General features: G+C 37.0%; 1 protein-coding gene across 8 annotated transcripts in view; it reads left to right on the forward strand.

The window, feature by feature from the left end:
* Positions 1 to 19032, forward strand: part of LRRFIP2 (LRR binding FLII interacting protein 2) — a 109464-nt gene that overhangs the window by 59454 nt on the left and 30978 nt on the right. For 4 of the 8 annotated variants that reach the window (XM_032409018.1, XM_032409019.1, XM_032409021.1 and 1 more), the window contains exons 4-5: positions 11464 to 11508; positions 13056 to 13172. In XM_032409018.1, the coding sequence (XP_032264909.1) occupies positions 11464 to 11508; positions 13056 to 13172 (162 nt within the window). Of the gene's footprint in view, positions 1 to 2351; positions 2421 to 4666; positions 4757 to 11463; positions 11509 to 13055; positions 13173 to 15922; positions 15995 to 19032 lie in introns of all 8 variants that reach the window. The other 4 variants (XM_032409017.1, XM_032409020.1, XM_032409022.1 and 1 more) reach the window with 2 other exon arrangements.

The raw sequence follows: 19032 nt of genomic DNA on the forward strand, positions 1-19032 counted from the left end.
CCACTCCAGCAACCCTCAGTTTGTTTCCTGAGATTAAGAATTCCTCATATCAGTGAGGTCATATGATACATGTCTTTCTCTGTTTGACTTATTTCGCTCAGCATAATACCCTCCAGTTCCATCCACGTCGTTGCAAATGGCAAGATCTTATTCCTTTTGATGGCTGCATAATATTCCATTGCATATATATACCACATCTTCTTTATCCATTCATCTGTTGATGGACATCTTGGCTCTTTCCACAGTTTGGCTATTGTGGACATTGCTGCTATAAACATCGGGGTGCACGTAGCCTTTCGGGTCCCTACTTTTGTATCTTTGGGGTAAATACCCAGTAGTGCAATTGCTGGATCGTATGGTAGCTCTATTTTCAACTTTTTGAGGAACCTCCATACTGTTTTCCAGAGTGGCTGCACCAGCTTGCATTCCCACCAACAGTGTAGGAGGGTTCCCCTTTCTCCGCATCCCCGCCAACATCTGTCATTTCCTGACTTGTTAATTTTAGCCATTCTGACTGGTGTGAGGTGGTATCTCATTGAGGTTTTGATTTGGATTTCCCTGATGCCGAGCGATATTGAACACTTTTTCATGTGTCTGTTGGCCATTTGGATGTCTTCTTTGGAGAAATGTCTGTTCATGTCTTCTGCCCATTTCTTGATTGGATTCTTTGTTCTTTTGGTGTTGAGTTTGATGAGTTCTTTATAGATTTTGGATACTAGCCCTTTATCTGATATGTCATTTGCAAATATCTTCTCCCATTCTGTCAGTTGTCTTTTGGTTTTGTTGACTGTTTCCTTTGCTTTGCAAAAGCTTTTTATCTTGATGAAGTCCCAATAGTTCATTTTTGCCCTTGCTTCCCTTGCCTTTGGCGATGTTTCTAGGAAGAAGTTGCTGCGGCTGAGGTCGAAGAGGTTGCTGCCTGTGTTCTCCTTTAGGATTTTGATGGACTCCTGTCTCACATTGAGGTCTTTCAACCATTTGGAGTCTATTTTTGTGTGTGGTGTAAGGAAATGGTCCAGTTTCATTCTTCTGCATGTGGCTGTCCAATTTTCCCAACACCATTTGTTGAAGAGACTGTCTTTTTTCCATTGGACATTCTTTCCTGCTTTGTCGAAGATTAGTTGACCATAGAGTTGAGGGTCCATTTCTGGGCTCTCTATTCTGTTCCATTGATCTATGTGTCTGTTTTTGTGCCAGTACCATACTGTCTTGATGATGACAGCTTTGTAGTAGAGCTGGAAGTCTGGAATTGTGATGCCGCCGGCTTTGCTTTTCTTTTTCAACATTCCTCTGGCTATGCGGGGTCTTTTCTGGTTCCATACAAATTACTAAAGCAGTTTCTTAATGGTCAGTACAGATTGCTCTGTGGAGTGGAATAGGTGAGCTATATAGATTTTATTTTATATTCATGTTGGGCTCTGTTCTCCTGCCATTTCCAAGGGGCACTTCTCAAGAATTCCACTCCTATGCTTAACAAAAATGTACACAGGAATGTTTAAGGAGATAAAGGCTTTTTGATTTAAGTAGGAAGTTTACTTTTACCTCACTCCGTAATAAAATTCCACTTGGCAATTCTTGGGCCCGGTAGCATTTTTAATGTACCAATATGATGGCCCCTTGCAAACAAAATTATGGTAATACATTTTCAATCAAGTGTAGAACCTTGTCCTTGTGTGCTGGCTGCATGTTATTTCATTTGCAAGTTGGGTTCAGAGTTATTATCTCGGTGATGCCAGAATGGTTCCTCAGTGATGTCAGAATAGAGGTAACTTATACACACGGAAGATGAGTCTTTTGCTGCTCGTGGAATAGGAAGAAAACTGTAGGGTGACGTTAGAAATATCTCCACGCATTGCATAGGAATGAATAAAGGAAAGTAAGAATCATCATTTCAGTGTCCTTGCTGGTAGGAAATTCTGTCTTTGACTTATTTCACCTGAAGATATTCTTAGATTTTTCTCTCCCAACTTAAGCATTAAGTATACTTGTTGACCCCCTGATGGGCTCCAAAGGGCCTAGTGGTTTAAAAAGCATGAAATCCCTAGCTGGTGTTGGTTGGTCTATTTATGCCTTAGCCCTCCACTCCTGTCCTCTTTTTTTCTACAACTTAAATAAAAGAGAAAGTAGTATTTTATTCTGTGTGCTTTTTAGAAATATCATTTGGTTTTTAATGATACTTTATTATACTTTGAAGCCACTTTTCTGTTTGATGGTGCACAATAGATGGGGCCAATTATATGCTCATGTAGAGTAATTGCATGCTTCCCCAAACCTTACCTAATGTGCTTGCAGCCAGGTAAGACCTGTAGTGAAATCACATGTTTTTCATTATCTGCTTTTAATATCTGTAGTTTACCGATGATGACACTGCAAGCATTGCATCTTCTGGTCGCGCCAGTCGTGGGCGAAGGGACAGTGTGGTGAGCGTGGTTTGCATGCAAACTCATACAATAAGTTTTTAAAATGCCCCCCTATATGTGATCCCATGAAATATCCTGGAAAGTGAAATTTGCATTTGACAAAAATGAGCATTTTCCTCAAATTTAGCTTATATGAATAATTTGCCTTCAAAAATGTGTTCCTGTGAATATGTATTCTCTGTGGGCTATGGAAGCTTTCATCAATAACTTGCCTCTTTACACCTCTTATGTGCAGGTCTTTGTGTATTTGAAAGATTTTCACTTTTTATTCTTTGTTGCTGTTTTATGTACATGCATTTATGTGCACAGTTCACCAGTAACAAAAGTTTCTCCAGCAAAATGAATGCTCCACTTGGCATAAAACTCGTTAACTATGGATTACAAATCATGTTGCCATCAGTTGCTTTCTTCGCTGTGTATTTAAGATGTATTGTTTATAGTTTATATATCTTTTAAGAGCTGTGAACTTTTTAATAGTCGTTGATGGCAAAATTTAGAAATTCTGGTCAAAAATTCTGGTTAAAAATTCAGCTAGCATAATAATTGTAGAGACAACAAATAGCTAGGTCAAAATACAGATTGGTGTAATTTCAGATTATTCTTTTGATGATGCTGGAAGTTTTTCAGAGAGCTGATTACATTTTTGCTATATTTAAGAATTGATTTGAAAATTACATTGGTAAGCATGATATGTCAGCTTAGAGCTCGAAAAGAGCCATGTTTTGTGAAAGATTGTAAACCTGAAGCTTTCATAGAAAAGGGGAACACCGAGTGTTTGTGAGATTTGTTGCCAAAAATGCAGTGATCTGTTTAAGGCAATTGTGGTCCATTGGCGAACCAGTTAATGCTCATACAGCTGAAGGAGAAAAAACAAGCCAGGATACCTGAAAGCACCTTGGAAAGTGATGGAGTAGAAAGGGCAGGCAGGGACTTTAAAGTAATGATGCCTGGGTTTGAGCCACTTCTATAACCTGTTAGTTGTGTTAATGGCAATTTATTTGTAATGGGGATGTTAATGACCGTCTTTGTAGGTAGGCTTAATATATGCAAATGAATTACTTATGGAGAAGAGCTACAAAGTTCTTGAGACAGTAGGAACCAGTAAAATATTAGGTATATGTAAATCTAAGTTGTATTACTATTACTATGAATAAAAATATTGTTGCTTGACTGCATTAGCCCTTAGCAAAACTTCACACTTGTAAGCCTTCTTTGTCTCTGTGGATGGATTTCCAAATTCACTTCCTGGAATGGAAGAGTTTTTAGGCAAGGTAATCAGACAGAGCTGAGGTAAGGAAAGCTGATAAGTGAGGTAAAAAATACTCCCTACTTACTAATTCAACAGATGTTTATGGAGTACCTATTATATGTGAGGCATTGTATTAAGTGCTGGGAATCATGTGGTAAGCTAGACCAGATTTCTGATGTCGTGGAGCTTATATCCTAGTGAAAGAAATAGAAAATAAACAAGTAAGCAAAGGAAGAAAAGAGAAGTAACCCCAGGGATTGTGAAGAGAACAGCAGGTGATGGGACAGGGAACATTGAGGGATGCATGTGCGAGTGTGCATCCCTTTGGAGGGGGTGGTCAGAGAAGGCTTCCCCCAGGGAAGTGACCTTTGAGCTGCGACTTGAAATGGGAGGAGCCCGCTGCCTGAAGAGCGGGAGAAGAGTTTTCTAGGCCAATGACAAAGTCTCAGGTGGGAAAAGACTGAGTCTGGGGAACCAGAAAGGGGCCAGTGTAGTTCTTTCATTATTTTGTCTCACAGTTCCTGGTCTTGAGGAGTATGAAAAAGAGGGAAGTGTAGAAATTGAGCAAATAGTGCAATAAATACCCTGCAAAGAATGCTGCATTGAGCATATATGTGCTTAACAGAGTTGATAGCTGTAATGAACTATAAGTTTTTGAAATATGGTAGAGGCTTGAGGTAAATATTATCCTAGTGAGGATGATGCATGTGCTAAACACGGGAGTCTTTGCTGGCCCTCGGCAGTAAATGATCTCTGTGGTATACAACTCGAGTTAAGGTGCATAAAAGCTTGTTTTAGGGAGCTGTGATTTCCTTTAGGAACCCTTTTATGTTTCTTTTCTACTTTTTCGAGTAGGTTAATTGCAGCGGTTTCCTCATTGCATGATACTTTATCAAGCACCAAAACAATATTTTTTTCCCTCATTTGACAATGTTCTTCTCCTTCTCCTCTCTCTTTTCTTAACCTTTAAAGCATTTCATTTTTTTCTGATTGAAAGGTTTCTACCGCTGATTATTTTAGTCGCTCCAATCGTAGGGGGAGTGTAGTCTCAGAGGTGGATGACGTCAGTATCCCCAATTTGACCAGCGTGAGTGTATTGCATGGGGGTGGTTTTGGTGTCTCAGGCTTGTGACTAACGGCTAATACATTAGCTATTTGAAAGTTAGGAGCTTAATTTACTGCTTTAATTTTTATTGGGATAGAGTAACATAAAGTTCAGTTATTTGTTTTGTTTTGGAATGTATATACTAATATGCTTTGATTTTTTAAAAAAACTTTTCTGTGAAAAATTTCACCTGTAGAACCCGTCAGCAGCTCCAAAAATTACCAGTGTTTTGCCAATTTTGCTTCATCGCTTTCCTCCCTTTTCCCTTTTTTTTTCCTGAATTATTTTAAAGCAAATCCATGTCATTTCCCAGTAGTTTAGTATGCATCTCTAATTGAGAATTTCTTTTTCATATTTACTCTACCATTATCATACCTAATAAAATTAAAAATAATTCCTTAAAACCTCTAATACCTAGCCCATTTAGATATCCCTGATGAGTCTTAAAATTTTTCTTCCCTTTTTATTTTGGTGAATATATAAAGTACTAGACAGACTTTGAAGGTTGAACAGTAGGAGATATTACTTAGTAAAGTGTCACTAATTTATGGTAACTGGGAAGAATCTAAATAGATTTTAAACATTTGGACTATGGCATTATTTTGAAGAAATGCCTGTCCATTGCTTTCACATCACTGGGAACTGAATTTAGGAAAGATTGTCCTTGATGCCTTGAGGCATTTGTCTTAATGAAGGAACTCCAACCAGCATATACCTCCCTGCCTGATCTAATAGCCTCTTTTTCTCTTTGACACCTCCTGTCCCTTGCTGGGATTAGTTTTGTTTTGCCCATAGACCAATGCTGTCTGATTTTCAAGCACTTTGAAGCAGGTGAGAGGCAGTGTTTCCTAACCAAAGAGTTAGTTTTTGAATGAAGAGATATTATTTATATTTAGCACATTGCTCGTTGTATTTAAATAGCTACTTTTGAATGACTTTAATCCTGGAAAATAATTTTAAGTGTGGTCCTTAAGTATTCCAGATTGTTGGATCTCAAACCTGGCTGTATATAGCAACCCTGTCTTGCCCTCTGTCAGATCAAGGAGTCTCTGCACGCCAAGTTGGAAGATTGGCTCCCAAGTCTTTCCCCTGAAATATTGCTCATTTTATTGGTTTGCTTAGCAACTTATTCTTTTTTTTTTTTGTAGATATAAACAATTTAATTTATTGTATACACCTTTTTTTCTTAAAAACTTTGAATTCTGTTAGCCTTTAATTTGTGATGGTGGTTATGTCCTCCTTATATATATTTCTTGGCAATTTATTTTAGTAACTACACAGAAGTGAAAAGCTTGATAGTTTAAAAAAAAAAAACTCCCTGCTTCTACTAATTTAATATAACTCTTTTCTTTACCCAGGTAATTATTTTGGTTTATTTACATATTTTTAAATAAAAATTATACATATTTAAGGTGTATAACGTGATTTGATATGTATACGTTATTATATCAAATCATCATGCTGTACACCTTATATCATAAACAAAAGATTCTCTAGAGCAGTGGTTAGCAAATATGGCCAGCAACCCCTTATTTTATAGCCTGTGAGCTAATGGTTTTTATGTATTTTTTTTCATGATTATCTAAGTACCTATATGATATCCTTAATTTTGCCTTTTGGCAAAGCCTAAAAATTTGCTGTTCCCCTCTCTAGAGCAAGAATTTTCTCTAATATTATTTCTTTTAAAGGGTAACTATACAGCTCATTGTAGACAAATGAAAAGTGGACTTGACATTGGTAAGATCCTCCCCACACACTCCACTTTTTGATATAAGCTAGGAAATCTGCATTTTTTTGTGAAATAGCCTGATTTTAAAATGCTGACAATGAATTCAAAATTTTAAAAGTCACTTTCAGGCTTCCCCATTGTGGATCAGATAAATGTGTACATTCTGCTCCATTTATAACTTCTGAGCTAGGTGTGCTGAAAAAGGGTGCCAGGCCCTGATTTGGCAAGACTCATTATATGGATATTTATGATTGCTCAAGCCTCTGGTCTTTTCTTCTGCATTGTTCCTTTGTCCCCTCAGTCAGGCTGGGGAAAAGGATGTAAATGTGCTTTCATTTTACTGATTGTTAATAATCAGACCATTTCTGAATGGAATCCTCAGCCATTTTTGCTTTAGGAGATTATTAAAATTAATTGCTCCCTTCCCTTCTGTGGTTAGGGAATCAGTCATCAGTTTTCTGGTTGTTTTTTTTTTTCTCCATTAAACAGTTTTTGGTGCATATTATTACATCCATATATAAAATTAGAAGTTAAAGGATTAGACTCCAACAACTACATTAAACAACACTATAAATACTTTGACTATAATTTTATAACTTAAAAAATAAGTTTATTCAAATGCCTAATTATGAATACCTTTATCTTCTGATCATGTATATTACATTAGATTTACTGATACAGTTGACAGGAATGGGTGCTGCATGATACACATCAGATATGCATAGCTCAATTACATCAGATCTCTGATACCTTTTTTTAATATATTTTTAAAGATTTTATTTATTTGAGAGCGATAGAGAGCATGAGAGCGAGAGAGAGAGAGAGAGAGAAAGAAAGAGACCACAAGCAGGGGGGAGTGGTAGAGGGAGAGGGAGAAGCAGATTCCCCACTGAGCAGGAAGCCTGATGCGGTACTTGATTCTAGGACTCTGGGATCATAACCTGAGCTGAAGGCAGATGCTTAACCTACTGAGCCACCCAGGTGCCCTCAAATTTCTGATGTCCTTTTAAGAAAAAAATATAATTAGAACAAGATGTAAGTCTTTATTTCTAAACAACTCTTTTAAAAAATCTTTTTTATTTTTTCTTTTGAGAGAGAGAGTGCACACAAGGGGAGGTGGAAGGGGTAAAGGGAGAGGGAGAGAGAATTTTAAGCAGGCTCAACACTCAGCATAGAGCCTGACCTGGGGCTTGATCTCACGATCCTGAGATCATGACCTGAGCTGAAATCAAGAGTCAGATGCTTAATCAGCTGAGCCACCGAGGTGCCCCTCTAAACCACTCTTGTAAATGACAGTATCGAAATGTATTTACAACTAGAATTCTCTCTTTCTATTCAAAAGGTTCAATTGTATTTTACCATTTTAGTAAGGTAAAATTATCTGTCAAACTAAGTGGCCATATGCTGAAATGAAGTTCAAAGGGCTTTTTATCCAGAGAATAAATAAACATCTTTCTTTTAAGAAGAAATAAAGAGTTTCAAGGATTTGACAAGATACGTATTCTAAGAAATATTTCTCACATGTACTAATTTCAACAAATATTCAAGGAGTTTAGATTTAAAGAGAAACAATCCATAATTTCTAATGTCAAGAGCAAAGCATTTTCAGATGTCCCAGACATAAATAAGGCAAAGGCATTTATCACTGAAATGTGGGAAAGATTATATTTATTTGAGATTTTGTTTACTAGTTGATAACTTGAAATTCTTTAAGAAAATACTACTTTTGAACTTTAAAGCATTCAAATTGGAATATAAAGTCTGCTACCATGTGTTCTTCTTTTTTTAAGAGTTGTTTGTTAGAGAGTATGCAGGCGCGGGGGGACAGAGTAGCGGGGGAGGGCAGAGGGGAGAGGCAATCTCCAGCAGACTCCCCACTAAGCAGGGAGCTGGATATGGGGCTTTATCTCAGGACCCTGAGATCATGACCTGAGCTGGAATTAAGAGTCCACCTCTTAACCGAGTGAGCCACCCAGATGCCCTTGCTCTTTTTTTCACATTAATACGAATATGAAATATTACAAGCTTGTTAGCTGACTTCCAAGTTCCAGCTATCAAAGAAACCCTTTTCATGATTGGAAAATTACCTATTTAATTATTTAAGGGTACAATGCCATGATATTTACTTGAAACTTTGTGAGAATAGTAAGGTACAGTTAACATTAATGACTAAGTCCTGAGGGCCATATTTGGGAGAAGGGGGGAAGCTTTGCTTAGTGTTTTTTGTTTTTTTTTTTTAAATCTACTTTTTTATTAGCAACTTTCTTTTTTAGCAACTTGATTTACTTTTAGTATTTTTTTCTATCTCGGTTTAATTTGCATGTTTTACAGAATTGTGACCATAAAGTATATACAGCCTTTGTTTTCTGATTTCTCACTTACTAATCTTATAAGATCCTCTTAATTCATCTTATAGCTGAAGGCTTGTATCCTTTTACCAACCTTTCCCTATTTTATACCTTAATATATTAAACATGATTAAATTTTACTCCATTTAAAAGCCTTTTCAGGATCCGGCAGACTCTGGGTCATAATTATGAACATTAGTGTGTTATTGCAGAGCAGTTGTGTAGAGCTCCTGGCTGCTAGAGAGAGCACTGGGGCTTTTGGAACACCAGGTGTCAAGTAGTGTTTTGTCTCAGTGGAAGACAGCACATAATATAGCACAATCTGAGAAGTGAGAACTGGAGTCTCTGGCCAAGTCACTGCAGCCCAAATGACTGGACTGCGGCATGGCTGCTCTTGGCATTTTTTGCTGCCTTAACAATCCCTGAGGTTTGGCGCATGATCAGTTTGGGTTGCGACAGTTGGGATCTGTCAGAAGACAGTGAAAGCAATAGAATCAACATTGCGATGGACTAGTTCAATGATGCAGCCTCTGAAATGTAAGATCATTCCAAGGTGACTGTTAAAAAAAATGGGTAGACTTGGGGGTCATTTTTGTGGGAGGGGAATATGAGCCAGGATTTTAAATAGACCTAGAAGAGTGTTTCTGAGTGTTGCTTGTTTTTGTCTTTAACTCATTAGTAGAAGAGAGTTGGGAGATACTCTGAGGAAAATACGGCAGTTTTATTCAGATACAGTATTTCTTTGATCTGAAGAATAACACTAAGTATCAGGCAATGTGTTTTACTAGTATAAATGTGATGGAAGGTTATTCCTTTTTGCGACAATAATTGTTAACTACTGTAATTGTTTGTTTTCGAACATTTTATATGCGATTTAAAAAAAAAGTTAACTAAAATTAATTCCTTTTTAAGAGTATTATAATAGGGTCTCTCTGTCAAATGAATAAATAAAATCTTTAAAAAAAAGAGTATTATATTAAAAAGTAGCAAAAAGAGATCAAAGTCTGAGATAGTATTTATATTACTGATATAGTACTTCTAATAAAGTAAACACCTTTTATTATAAACAGTGTTTGTTATATAAACACTGAGGAAAAAATGAACATGATAAATGTGGGCAATGAAAACAGAAAAACTTTCAGTTATGAGGAAGTTAGAGTGAAGTGATATGAATAGAGCCAGAAATAATGGTATTTTGTGTTTTAATAATTAACTGAGGAAAGTTTTCAAATCTTTTTTCTAGATTGGGCTGGGAGGGTTGGTCTAGGTGTTGGAGTCTGGGTATATTTTCATTTAGTTAAATCTCTTTAGTTAAACTTTTTCCCCCTAATGGTAATTGGGACAGTATATCCAGGTAAATTATATAAACACAGGGTTAAAGATTTACAAAACTGAGATCTGGACTCAGCCCTGATTAGTAGTAGTTCAGCTTTCAGGAAAATCTTTTGCCTCTGAATTTCTCTTTCCTCAGCTGTAAGGTCAGGGTTTGGGATTAGACCTATGAGGTACCTCTCTTTATGAAAGAAACACTAATCCTATCCACAGAAGATAGGATAACTCAGTTATGCGTGCCCAAATGATAGGACACTATGTTGTTGTTAAAGTAAATGAAGTAAGTCTGTAAGTACAGATGGGGTATGATTCATTTACTCATTTGCCCAACAAATTTTGAGTCCTTCTATATGCCAGGTGCTGTTTTTGATGTTAGGAATACAGAAAGGAACATATAGACATAGAACATACATTAAAGAGAAAGAGATCAAACAATAAATAAACGAATAAATATCATGGGATTAGGGAGTGATCAATGCCATGAAGAAAAATGAGGTAGTTTCTTTAATCTCTGAAACTTGGTAAGGAGAAAAAGAAGATACAGAATGTATTTGGGACATTACTTTAGAATTTGTTGAAGACACGGGGGCCGGTTGCCCTTGGATGGAGAACTGGAAGGTTTGGGTGTGGTATAGTGGGGAGAGAGGCTTACTTCACATACCCTTTTGTGCTGGTTGATTTTTTTAAATTTTATTTTTGACGTATGTACATGTATTGCTTAAAAAAGCAAAAAAAATAAAAAAGCCAAAGAACTGAATCCTTAAGAGCTGTGGGGGAAATCTTTTTTGATGATATATTGAACTTGCTTTAATCGAATTTGAACTTTTTTTGGCTAAGTATACTGGTCTTATCTATGTGTCCCGTGTTCTAATAATGTTTAGATAATAAAGTTTTTTGGCTTTTGGTTTTATCAGTCTTTTTCTTTTGATGTGTACAAGTTTTTTGTGTGTGTGTGTGTTAACATTTGCATTGCCAAAGCTCAAGTTTACATATATTTTTCTTTAACGTGTTTCAAATACCATGAAAAGGAAAATCTACAGGTTCTAAACATGCATAAGGACAGCCTGCTTACTGCATGTCATCCTTAGGGTAAGAATTGAAGTTGTTGACATTTTGTCTTATGTGTCTCAACTTTTATTTCAGTTTCAATATGTTTACTTTTAGGTTCCAAACATCAGTTGAACTTGGAGAACTCAAATGAGGTCACTTCTTTTTTTCCTCTAAAAAAACCCCCAGCATGCTAAGCATCTCTCCTGATTTTTATCTCTGTTCTTTTCTAGTTGGATGAAAAATCTGACAAACAGTATGCTGAAAATTACACAAGGGTGAGTACATAAATTCCTAAGGGAATTAGATTCTCAAGGTCAATTAAACTTAATTTCTACTGCTATTTCATTATTTTACTACATTTGAACTGGTGGAGCTACTCTTCCTTTCTTCATCTATTTCCTGTCCTTGACCCCCCAAATTCCTCTGAGGTTGAATCATGTGAAGCACTGGGAAGAGAAAAGACACTGCATTTTATTTCCTTGAATGTCACTTCTTAAGCTTTTGGCTGCTCTTTTGATTTTCATTCCCTAGAATTTGATCCTGAGAAGAAGCCATTAAACGCTGAAAATGAAGTGTCTTTAGGAATGGTGGTGACAAACTCTGAGGGTTTTTTTTTTCCCGCCCTTAATAGTTAATTTTTTTTTTTTTTTGAGGTAAAATAACTCCTTTCTAGGAGTTGTTTTGTGTTAAAGTCTCTAACTTCTAGAGTATTTTTAGAAAGTCATCTTTGGGAAATTATCAGGATTAATTTCATGCTATATCCCAAAAAGATATACCAGTTCTGTCTGATAGAGATACAGTGCAAGCCACAAGTGTACCCACATATATGTAAGTTTAAATTTTCTAGTAGCCTCATTAAGACAGTGAAAAGAAACGGGTACTTGGGTGGCTCAGTCGTTAAACGTCTGCCTTCGGCTCAGGTCATGATCCCAGTGTCCTGGGATCAAGCCCCACATCGGGCTCTGTGCTCCGCAGGAAGCCTGCTTCTGCCTCTCTCCCACTTCCCCTGCTTGTGTTCCCTCTCTCGCTGTCTCTCTCTGTCAAATAAATAAATAAAATCTTTAAAAAAAAGAACAGGTAAAATTTATTTAAATAATGTATTTTATTTAACCCACATATGTCAATGTAATCAATGTGAAAATTATTAATGAGATATTTTACATTCTTTTTTTCCATACAAAGCCTTTGAAATCTGGTTGTGTATTTTACAATTAAAAATAAAATCTCAATTTGGACTAGCCATATGTCAAATGCTCAGTAGCCCCATGTGGCTAATGGCTACTGTATCGGACAGCATTGATCTGTGTCATTTATTAATCCAGTAGCATAATCTCACATTTAAACTAACTGTGGGAATAGCAGTCTAAATTCAGAGTGATACACAATTTGCTTCAGCTGCAAATTTTGTTTCCAACTTTATCAAAATATTAGAAAAAGAAAAGATTCTGAAGGAGCATCTTCAGGAACTCGGTAGGAGGACTGCTAATCAGCATACCAGTTATAAGTCCTGAACTGTTTTAAATTAATCTGATGTGCTCACCCCAGTGTTGTTTACGATGTAGAAAAGATAAACTTAGAAAACAACTTGCACACAAACTATTTCCTTTGTTATTATGAATTCTAGATTCCCATAAAGTGTTGGGAGTGAACAAAGTTATGCGTAGTATGCCCGGGCCCTTCTCTGGATACCCTCTTCCCATAGCAGTCTACACTCTCCCCATCTTCTCATCCATGCCCCCACCCTGGGCCCAGTTTTAGTTTCCACAGCAAACGTATTTGGAAAGAAACAAGACTTAGATGTGTCCTCTTCCTCTTTCTCTAGCCTTCATCTCGGAATTCTGCCTCAGCAACAACCCCTCTGAGTGGAAACTCATCCAGACGAGGGAGCGGAGACACCAGCAGCTTAGTAGATCCAGACACCTCATTAAGTGAATTGCGGGTAAACCGCAGTCTTTGGTTTGCTTTTTAAAAACCGTTTTTTGGCTTCTTTATAGTATAGTATACTGGAACTATTTAACATTTAATGTGACTTAGTAGAAAGAAAAGGAATATGAGTTCTTTAAAAAAAAATTATTAAAGATAGTTCAGGAATGTGACTCAGATCTGAAAGGAAGGAGATTAGTTAATTCTTTTTGCTGTTTTCTTTCCTGAACATTTGATGGTATTGGAATGAGTTCTGCTAATTTACAGATGCCAGAAAAACTTGTTAATGTATGTAAAGTAATTCTTTCAGAAATAATTGGCCATATTTTAAATGGAAAATATGTGGATATACAAGGAACCAGACTCTAGGAATTGTCGGTCTTTTGAGCTATTATGTATTATTTGGCTGCTTGAATATAGTTACCTATCAATTTTTCATGAAAAGTGTAGTAATATTTGGGATAACAGAAATACCTGAGTTGAGTCTCCTGGGTTGAGTCCCCATTCTTATTAACCTTTTTATTTAAAAAATGAGGACTTTCAAAATGTATTTGAATGTTTATTTGCTGAACCTGCTTTTTGTGAGCAATGGGGGAAGGGTAGTAATAAAAATTGCATGCATTCATTCGTTCATTCATTCAACATTTATTGAGCCTTTGGCCCCAGAGATTTAGGCCATGAAACACACTGTGAACTTCAGGAGTTCACTATTTCATAGGGAAGACAAACTGATAGAAACCAGTAAAACCAGGTCGTGTGATAATAGGTAGTAGCCAGAGTAGTGCTGTTAAGGGAATTCAGAGAAGTGTCAGCTACGTTGGACTAAAGTATGAAGGAAGAATACACATGAACCAGGCAAAGTTGAAGGACAAAGCTTTTCTCAGAACTTCAGAGAACCAGAAGGTACTCTGTATAGTACAGTTGCCTAAGGGTAGGATGAGAAGTGAGGAGGAGAGGTGGGTGAGGGGGAAGACCGGGGAAGTAGTTCTGGGCCAGACCACAAAGCCATCATGTATGGGAGCCTAGAAGGCATTTGGTTTTCTCCTGGCTACTGTGGGATATTAAATAGGGGAGTGAGAGTATCTGATTTGCATTCTTAAAGAGTGACCCCAGATCGGAGGAAGCACTGGTGGCAAGGGGAACAATACCCTGTGGTTCAATAGTGAAGTCAAAACTGTGATGGAAGAAGATGCAAGAAATTTGCTCTGAAGAGAATACTGGAGGATACTGGAGTTGATTGGTCAACAGCAGAGAGAGATAGACTAAGAGAAGGTTTTTGTTTTCTTTCAAAGGCGGACTTGATTATTATTTTCATTGCTTGACTTGAGAGAGGACAGGAAGGCAAAGGAAGGAGAGGGTGACTGAGGAGCAGAGTGCCTGAGTGGGCGAGAGGAATGCCTAGGGCGCAGATGGAGGGGGGCCAAATGTGGAGGTTCAGTGCTGCTGACACAGGAGGAGGTGGGGACTGGGGTACTGAGTCAGATTGTAGGCGGGTAGGAGCAGGAGTCCGGCTTATGAAGTGGGCAGCCTGTAAAAGTGGGCCAGTGGTTAGAGGGTGGAGAGGTTTGCAGCAGTGACGGTGGCGGTCAAGAAGGAGAGCCGCCCCAAGCCGACATGGCATGACTTTGCGAGTATCAGTATTTACCAAGCTCTTACTGAGTACCAGCATAGGTGCCGGGGGTGCAGAGTTGAGTAAGATAAACTCTTGCCTTCAGTGGGACAGAACACGGGAGGGAAAGGCCCTCCAGCCTCACAACTTAGCTTGTGCTTGCGGTCTCCCTGTATTGCTTCTTTAAGAGAATGACTTCCTGAAGGAAGTGAGAGCTTTGTATCCTTATACTCGGCTCCTCGTAGCCCTTCGATATATGTCTGTTGAATGAATCAATGAGCAGAAGACAGACAAACCTACAAAGGAGGGAATGAAGAGGGCAGGGGAAGTATAATACAGAAAGTGTGTGTGACTGGCCTTGGAGAATTGATCCTGTCTGTATTGCAGAATGGTACTCAGGGAAAGTAACCGTGGCAGTTATTTTCTCCCTAAATCAAGCATCTGAATAGATTGTATGTAGCAGGGTCAGGTATAAGGGAAACTGTATTTTCCATTTAAAATTTGACCTGCTTTACTTTAAGGATTATGGTTACATTTGGAGCAGATGCTCTTTTCTCATCATTTAAATGGCATCCTCAGCCTAGACTCTCATTAGACATAATGTTTAAAATGTTGGTGTTTAACTTCCTTCCCTTTACTTTCTTACTCCCAAATTAATTGTGCTTGGTAAGCAAGTCATTGAAAGACAACGTTGTTCATATCCATTTATTACAGTTTTTAAAACTTTTGCATGAGTCAGTAAAATTTGCTGCTTATAATTAATTTACTACATGTTTTACTAGTTCTAGGTGAAGCATTATGTTAAAAATTATTTGAATGATTTATAAAATTTTTAATACTATATGTTAAGCATATTATAATTTATATAGCTTTTTTCCATATACACCCCCCTTTGCTAATGCTGTTTCAGCACATGTTAATGCCAAGAAAATAGTGAACACTTTAGATTGATTACTCCAGACCTTCTCTAGCCCCACTATCCCCTGACCTGTTTGCCCTATTCCATGGTTTGGAGTGGCAGTTATGCTTGTGTACTTTGATTTCTTTGCTTTTAGTCTGGAATATACAAAAGTAGTTCATGTTTTCAGCTGAATCTCTGAGACTTAAGATATGTTTATGCATGGTTTTATGCAATGGTTCATTCCTATGTCCTGCAGGATATCTATGACCTTAAGGACCAGATACAGGATGTAGAAGGGAGATACATGCAAGGGCTTAAAGAACTAAAGGTATCAGGGCCCATTCTGCAGCCCAAGCATGCTGTCTGTACGCAGAAGGGTTGGGTAATGGTGGTTTCACAAGTTCTGTTAACCCCAGTGCACAGAGCTTTACTAACAGTGTTTGTCTTTCAAGCATGTGCTTAACCTGCAGTGCATAGGAAAGGGGAGCTTTCAGTCTCTGCTTTGTCTAAATGTTTAGTATGGTTTTTGGAATATTCAGTAAAAGATATTACACCTTAGAGTTCTTAAGTTTGTAAAATAGTTGCATGTCCCTTGTGTCTTAGCCATACAAAATTAAATTGGACAAACTCTTAAAAAGTATTCTGAGAATGAATATATATATATATATATATATATATATATATTTAATTAAAAATTAGACCTTAAAATTTTTCCATGCTAAATGAGAGAATATTGCCTATTTCTGTCGCCAAATTCAGTCAATATTAAAGGCAGGAGGAAGAAACATCTAAGAGTGCATTATTATAAATACTCCTTTTGGAGGAAGGACCCTGAGATAGAAGGCCTGTGTTTTCGTTTTGTTTCTTCTTCTTTTTTAAACTATAGGTCAAAAAGGATTATACAGATTCAGTGCTTTAAAAAATTTGGAGGTAAATTTAAATGGGCCTAAATCTTTTCTGAGCAAGGATGGCTACCAGTTTTCAATATAAGTGTCCGAGTGAGGCAGACAGTTTGGTTGTCAGTGGCACTTGGTTATCATGCGCTTCCCCATGTTTTATTTTGAAGTTCAAGTCTAATATGAGGAAACTAAAAGTTTTCCTGAACACATGCATGTCCCTGTTTGAAATAAAAAATACACATCAGGCCTCTAAAATCACATAAGTAAGGCATTCAAAAAGGTGATTCAGGATATGCTCAAAGGACAAAGCATAGGCCTAATACGCAAGGCTTTCATCAGCTTTCCTGGCGTGATGTGAAGTAGCCCAGTTACCAGTCAAAACCTTCATGTGGATGATTATTGTCCATAAGGAACTTATGGTTAAGACTCAGGACCAAAAAGGGTAGAGAGTCCTATGGAGAGTGTCCGGGAGGGAAGTGTGGAGGCCGCTGATATGGCAGCGTGTGAGGCTATCAGTAAACATCAGGAGAATTATAGAGGTAGTATGTGGATGTGCTCAGTTAGTTTTCATGGCTCTAATCTTCAGGATTTAATCCCCTCTTAAGGTTTTAGAGATAAGACTTTTGGAAATATCTTGAATCAAGGGAACAAATCCTATATATTAAGTAAATACACTCATGTTGAATTCTTATATGTATCAGGAAAGCAGGCGATTCAGAGGCATTCTTACTTGCTTTTTATTTTATTTAAAACATTTTTTTCTTATGTTTTAGATCTACCATTTACTACATTCTTTGAAGGATACAAAAGAACAGATTAAATTTATTTGAGACCAAACAGATACAAGATCCCCTTTTTTAAGACAAAAAGCAAAACTTAATGTTCCTCACATAAATGATACCATGCTAAGAAAAACTGTAAAAAAATACATTAAATATATCCATGTTTAGTGCAACAGAAGCATATCCAGAGTAAAGGAAAAATTACTTTGTGATATACAGTGGTGTACCCTGCTTTATTTTTTTCATTTAGAAGAGATCTATTTTATTTATTTTTATGTTTATTTATTTTATTGGAGTATAACATACGGTGCTGTATCAGTTTTAGGTGCACAACATAATGATACAAGAATTCTCTACATTACTCAGTGCTCATCATGATACGTGTACTCTTAATTTCCATCCCCCCCAACACCTCCCTTTTTTTTTCCCCACCCCCCCTTTTCATAATTCATGGTCAGCATATAATTGAGCTTGACTTCAGGTTATATTTATACTTGAAATGACTTTTTTAAGTGGAAGAAAAATCATTTAAAAAAATGGTCTGATTGGTGATCAAGCGCAGTGCTGTGAATGTGTCCTATTAAAAAAGGATACTGGGTCATTGCTTATGACATTATTCTTGATTAAGTGAGGCAACCTTTGGGGTGCTTTTCCCTCATTCTAGCCTCCATGCAGAACCACCTGGGTTTTGTTAAATCACAGACTGCTGGACCCTACCCCCAGATTTTCTCATTCAGTGGGTCTGGAATGGGGTTGAAAATTTGTATGTTTACCCAGTTAATGCTGTTGCTGCTAGTCTAGAATCTACACTTGCAAAATCACTGCCTTAGACACATTTAAGTAAAATTAATTCCTAATAGATACCACTATGTAAGCTAGATTGAAATAATTAAAACTACCTTGACACAAATTTAAAACCGTCTTCCATGGTCTGTTTAAAGGAGAGTACATGCCATAAATGTTACGTCAAATTTATTGTTACTGTATTTTTGCATCTCTTGCTAAACTATCTTAGATTCTGATGTTCATGAAGTTATGCTCCATTTTCTATGGGACTGAGCTGTGAGGAAGACTTTTCTTTAATGCTATTAGCCCCTGAGATGGATCAGAATCATTCTAAATACTGTATTATATTAGGATCCCATTATATTTAAACCATTATACAATTGACTTTGCTTATATTTTTTTATTTGTTTTATATTTGTTCCCATTCCTGGTATAAATGTTGCCTGTTAATACAGCCCTGGTTTATGAAGCATTCTTATTGTGTGTGTATATCCTTATTGAGATATACTTCACACACTGTAAAGTTTACCCATTTAAAGTGTACACAGTTCAAGTGGGTTTTAGCATAGTCACAGAGTTGCACAACCATCACCACAACCCTATTTTAGAATGCTTTCATTACCCCAGAAAGAAACCCTGTGCCAATTAGCAGTCATTCCTCACCCTTCCTCTTCCTCTTACACACCCAGCCCTGGGTAACCACTAATCTACTTTGTCTCTGTGGATTTGCCTATTCTGGACATTTCATATAAATGGATTCATATAATATGTAGTCTTTTGTGATTGACCTCAGTTAGTATAATGTTTTGAAGATTCATCCATGTTGTAACTAACTTTCTTTTCTTTCTTTTTTTCTTTCTTTCTTTCTTTCTTTCTTTCTTTCTTTCTTTCTTTCTTTC

The sequence above is a fragment of the Phoca vitulina genome, unplaced genomic scaffold (genome assembly GCF_004348235.1).
Source record: "Phoca vitulina isolate PV1807 unplaced genomic scaffold, GSC_HSeal_1.0 scaffold10, whole genome shotgun sequence".
Classification (NCBI taxonomy): domain Eukaryota; kingdom Metazoa; phylum Chordata; class Mammalia; order Carnivora; family Phocidae; genus Phoca; species Phoca vitulina.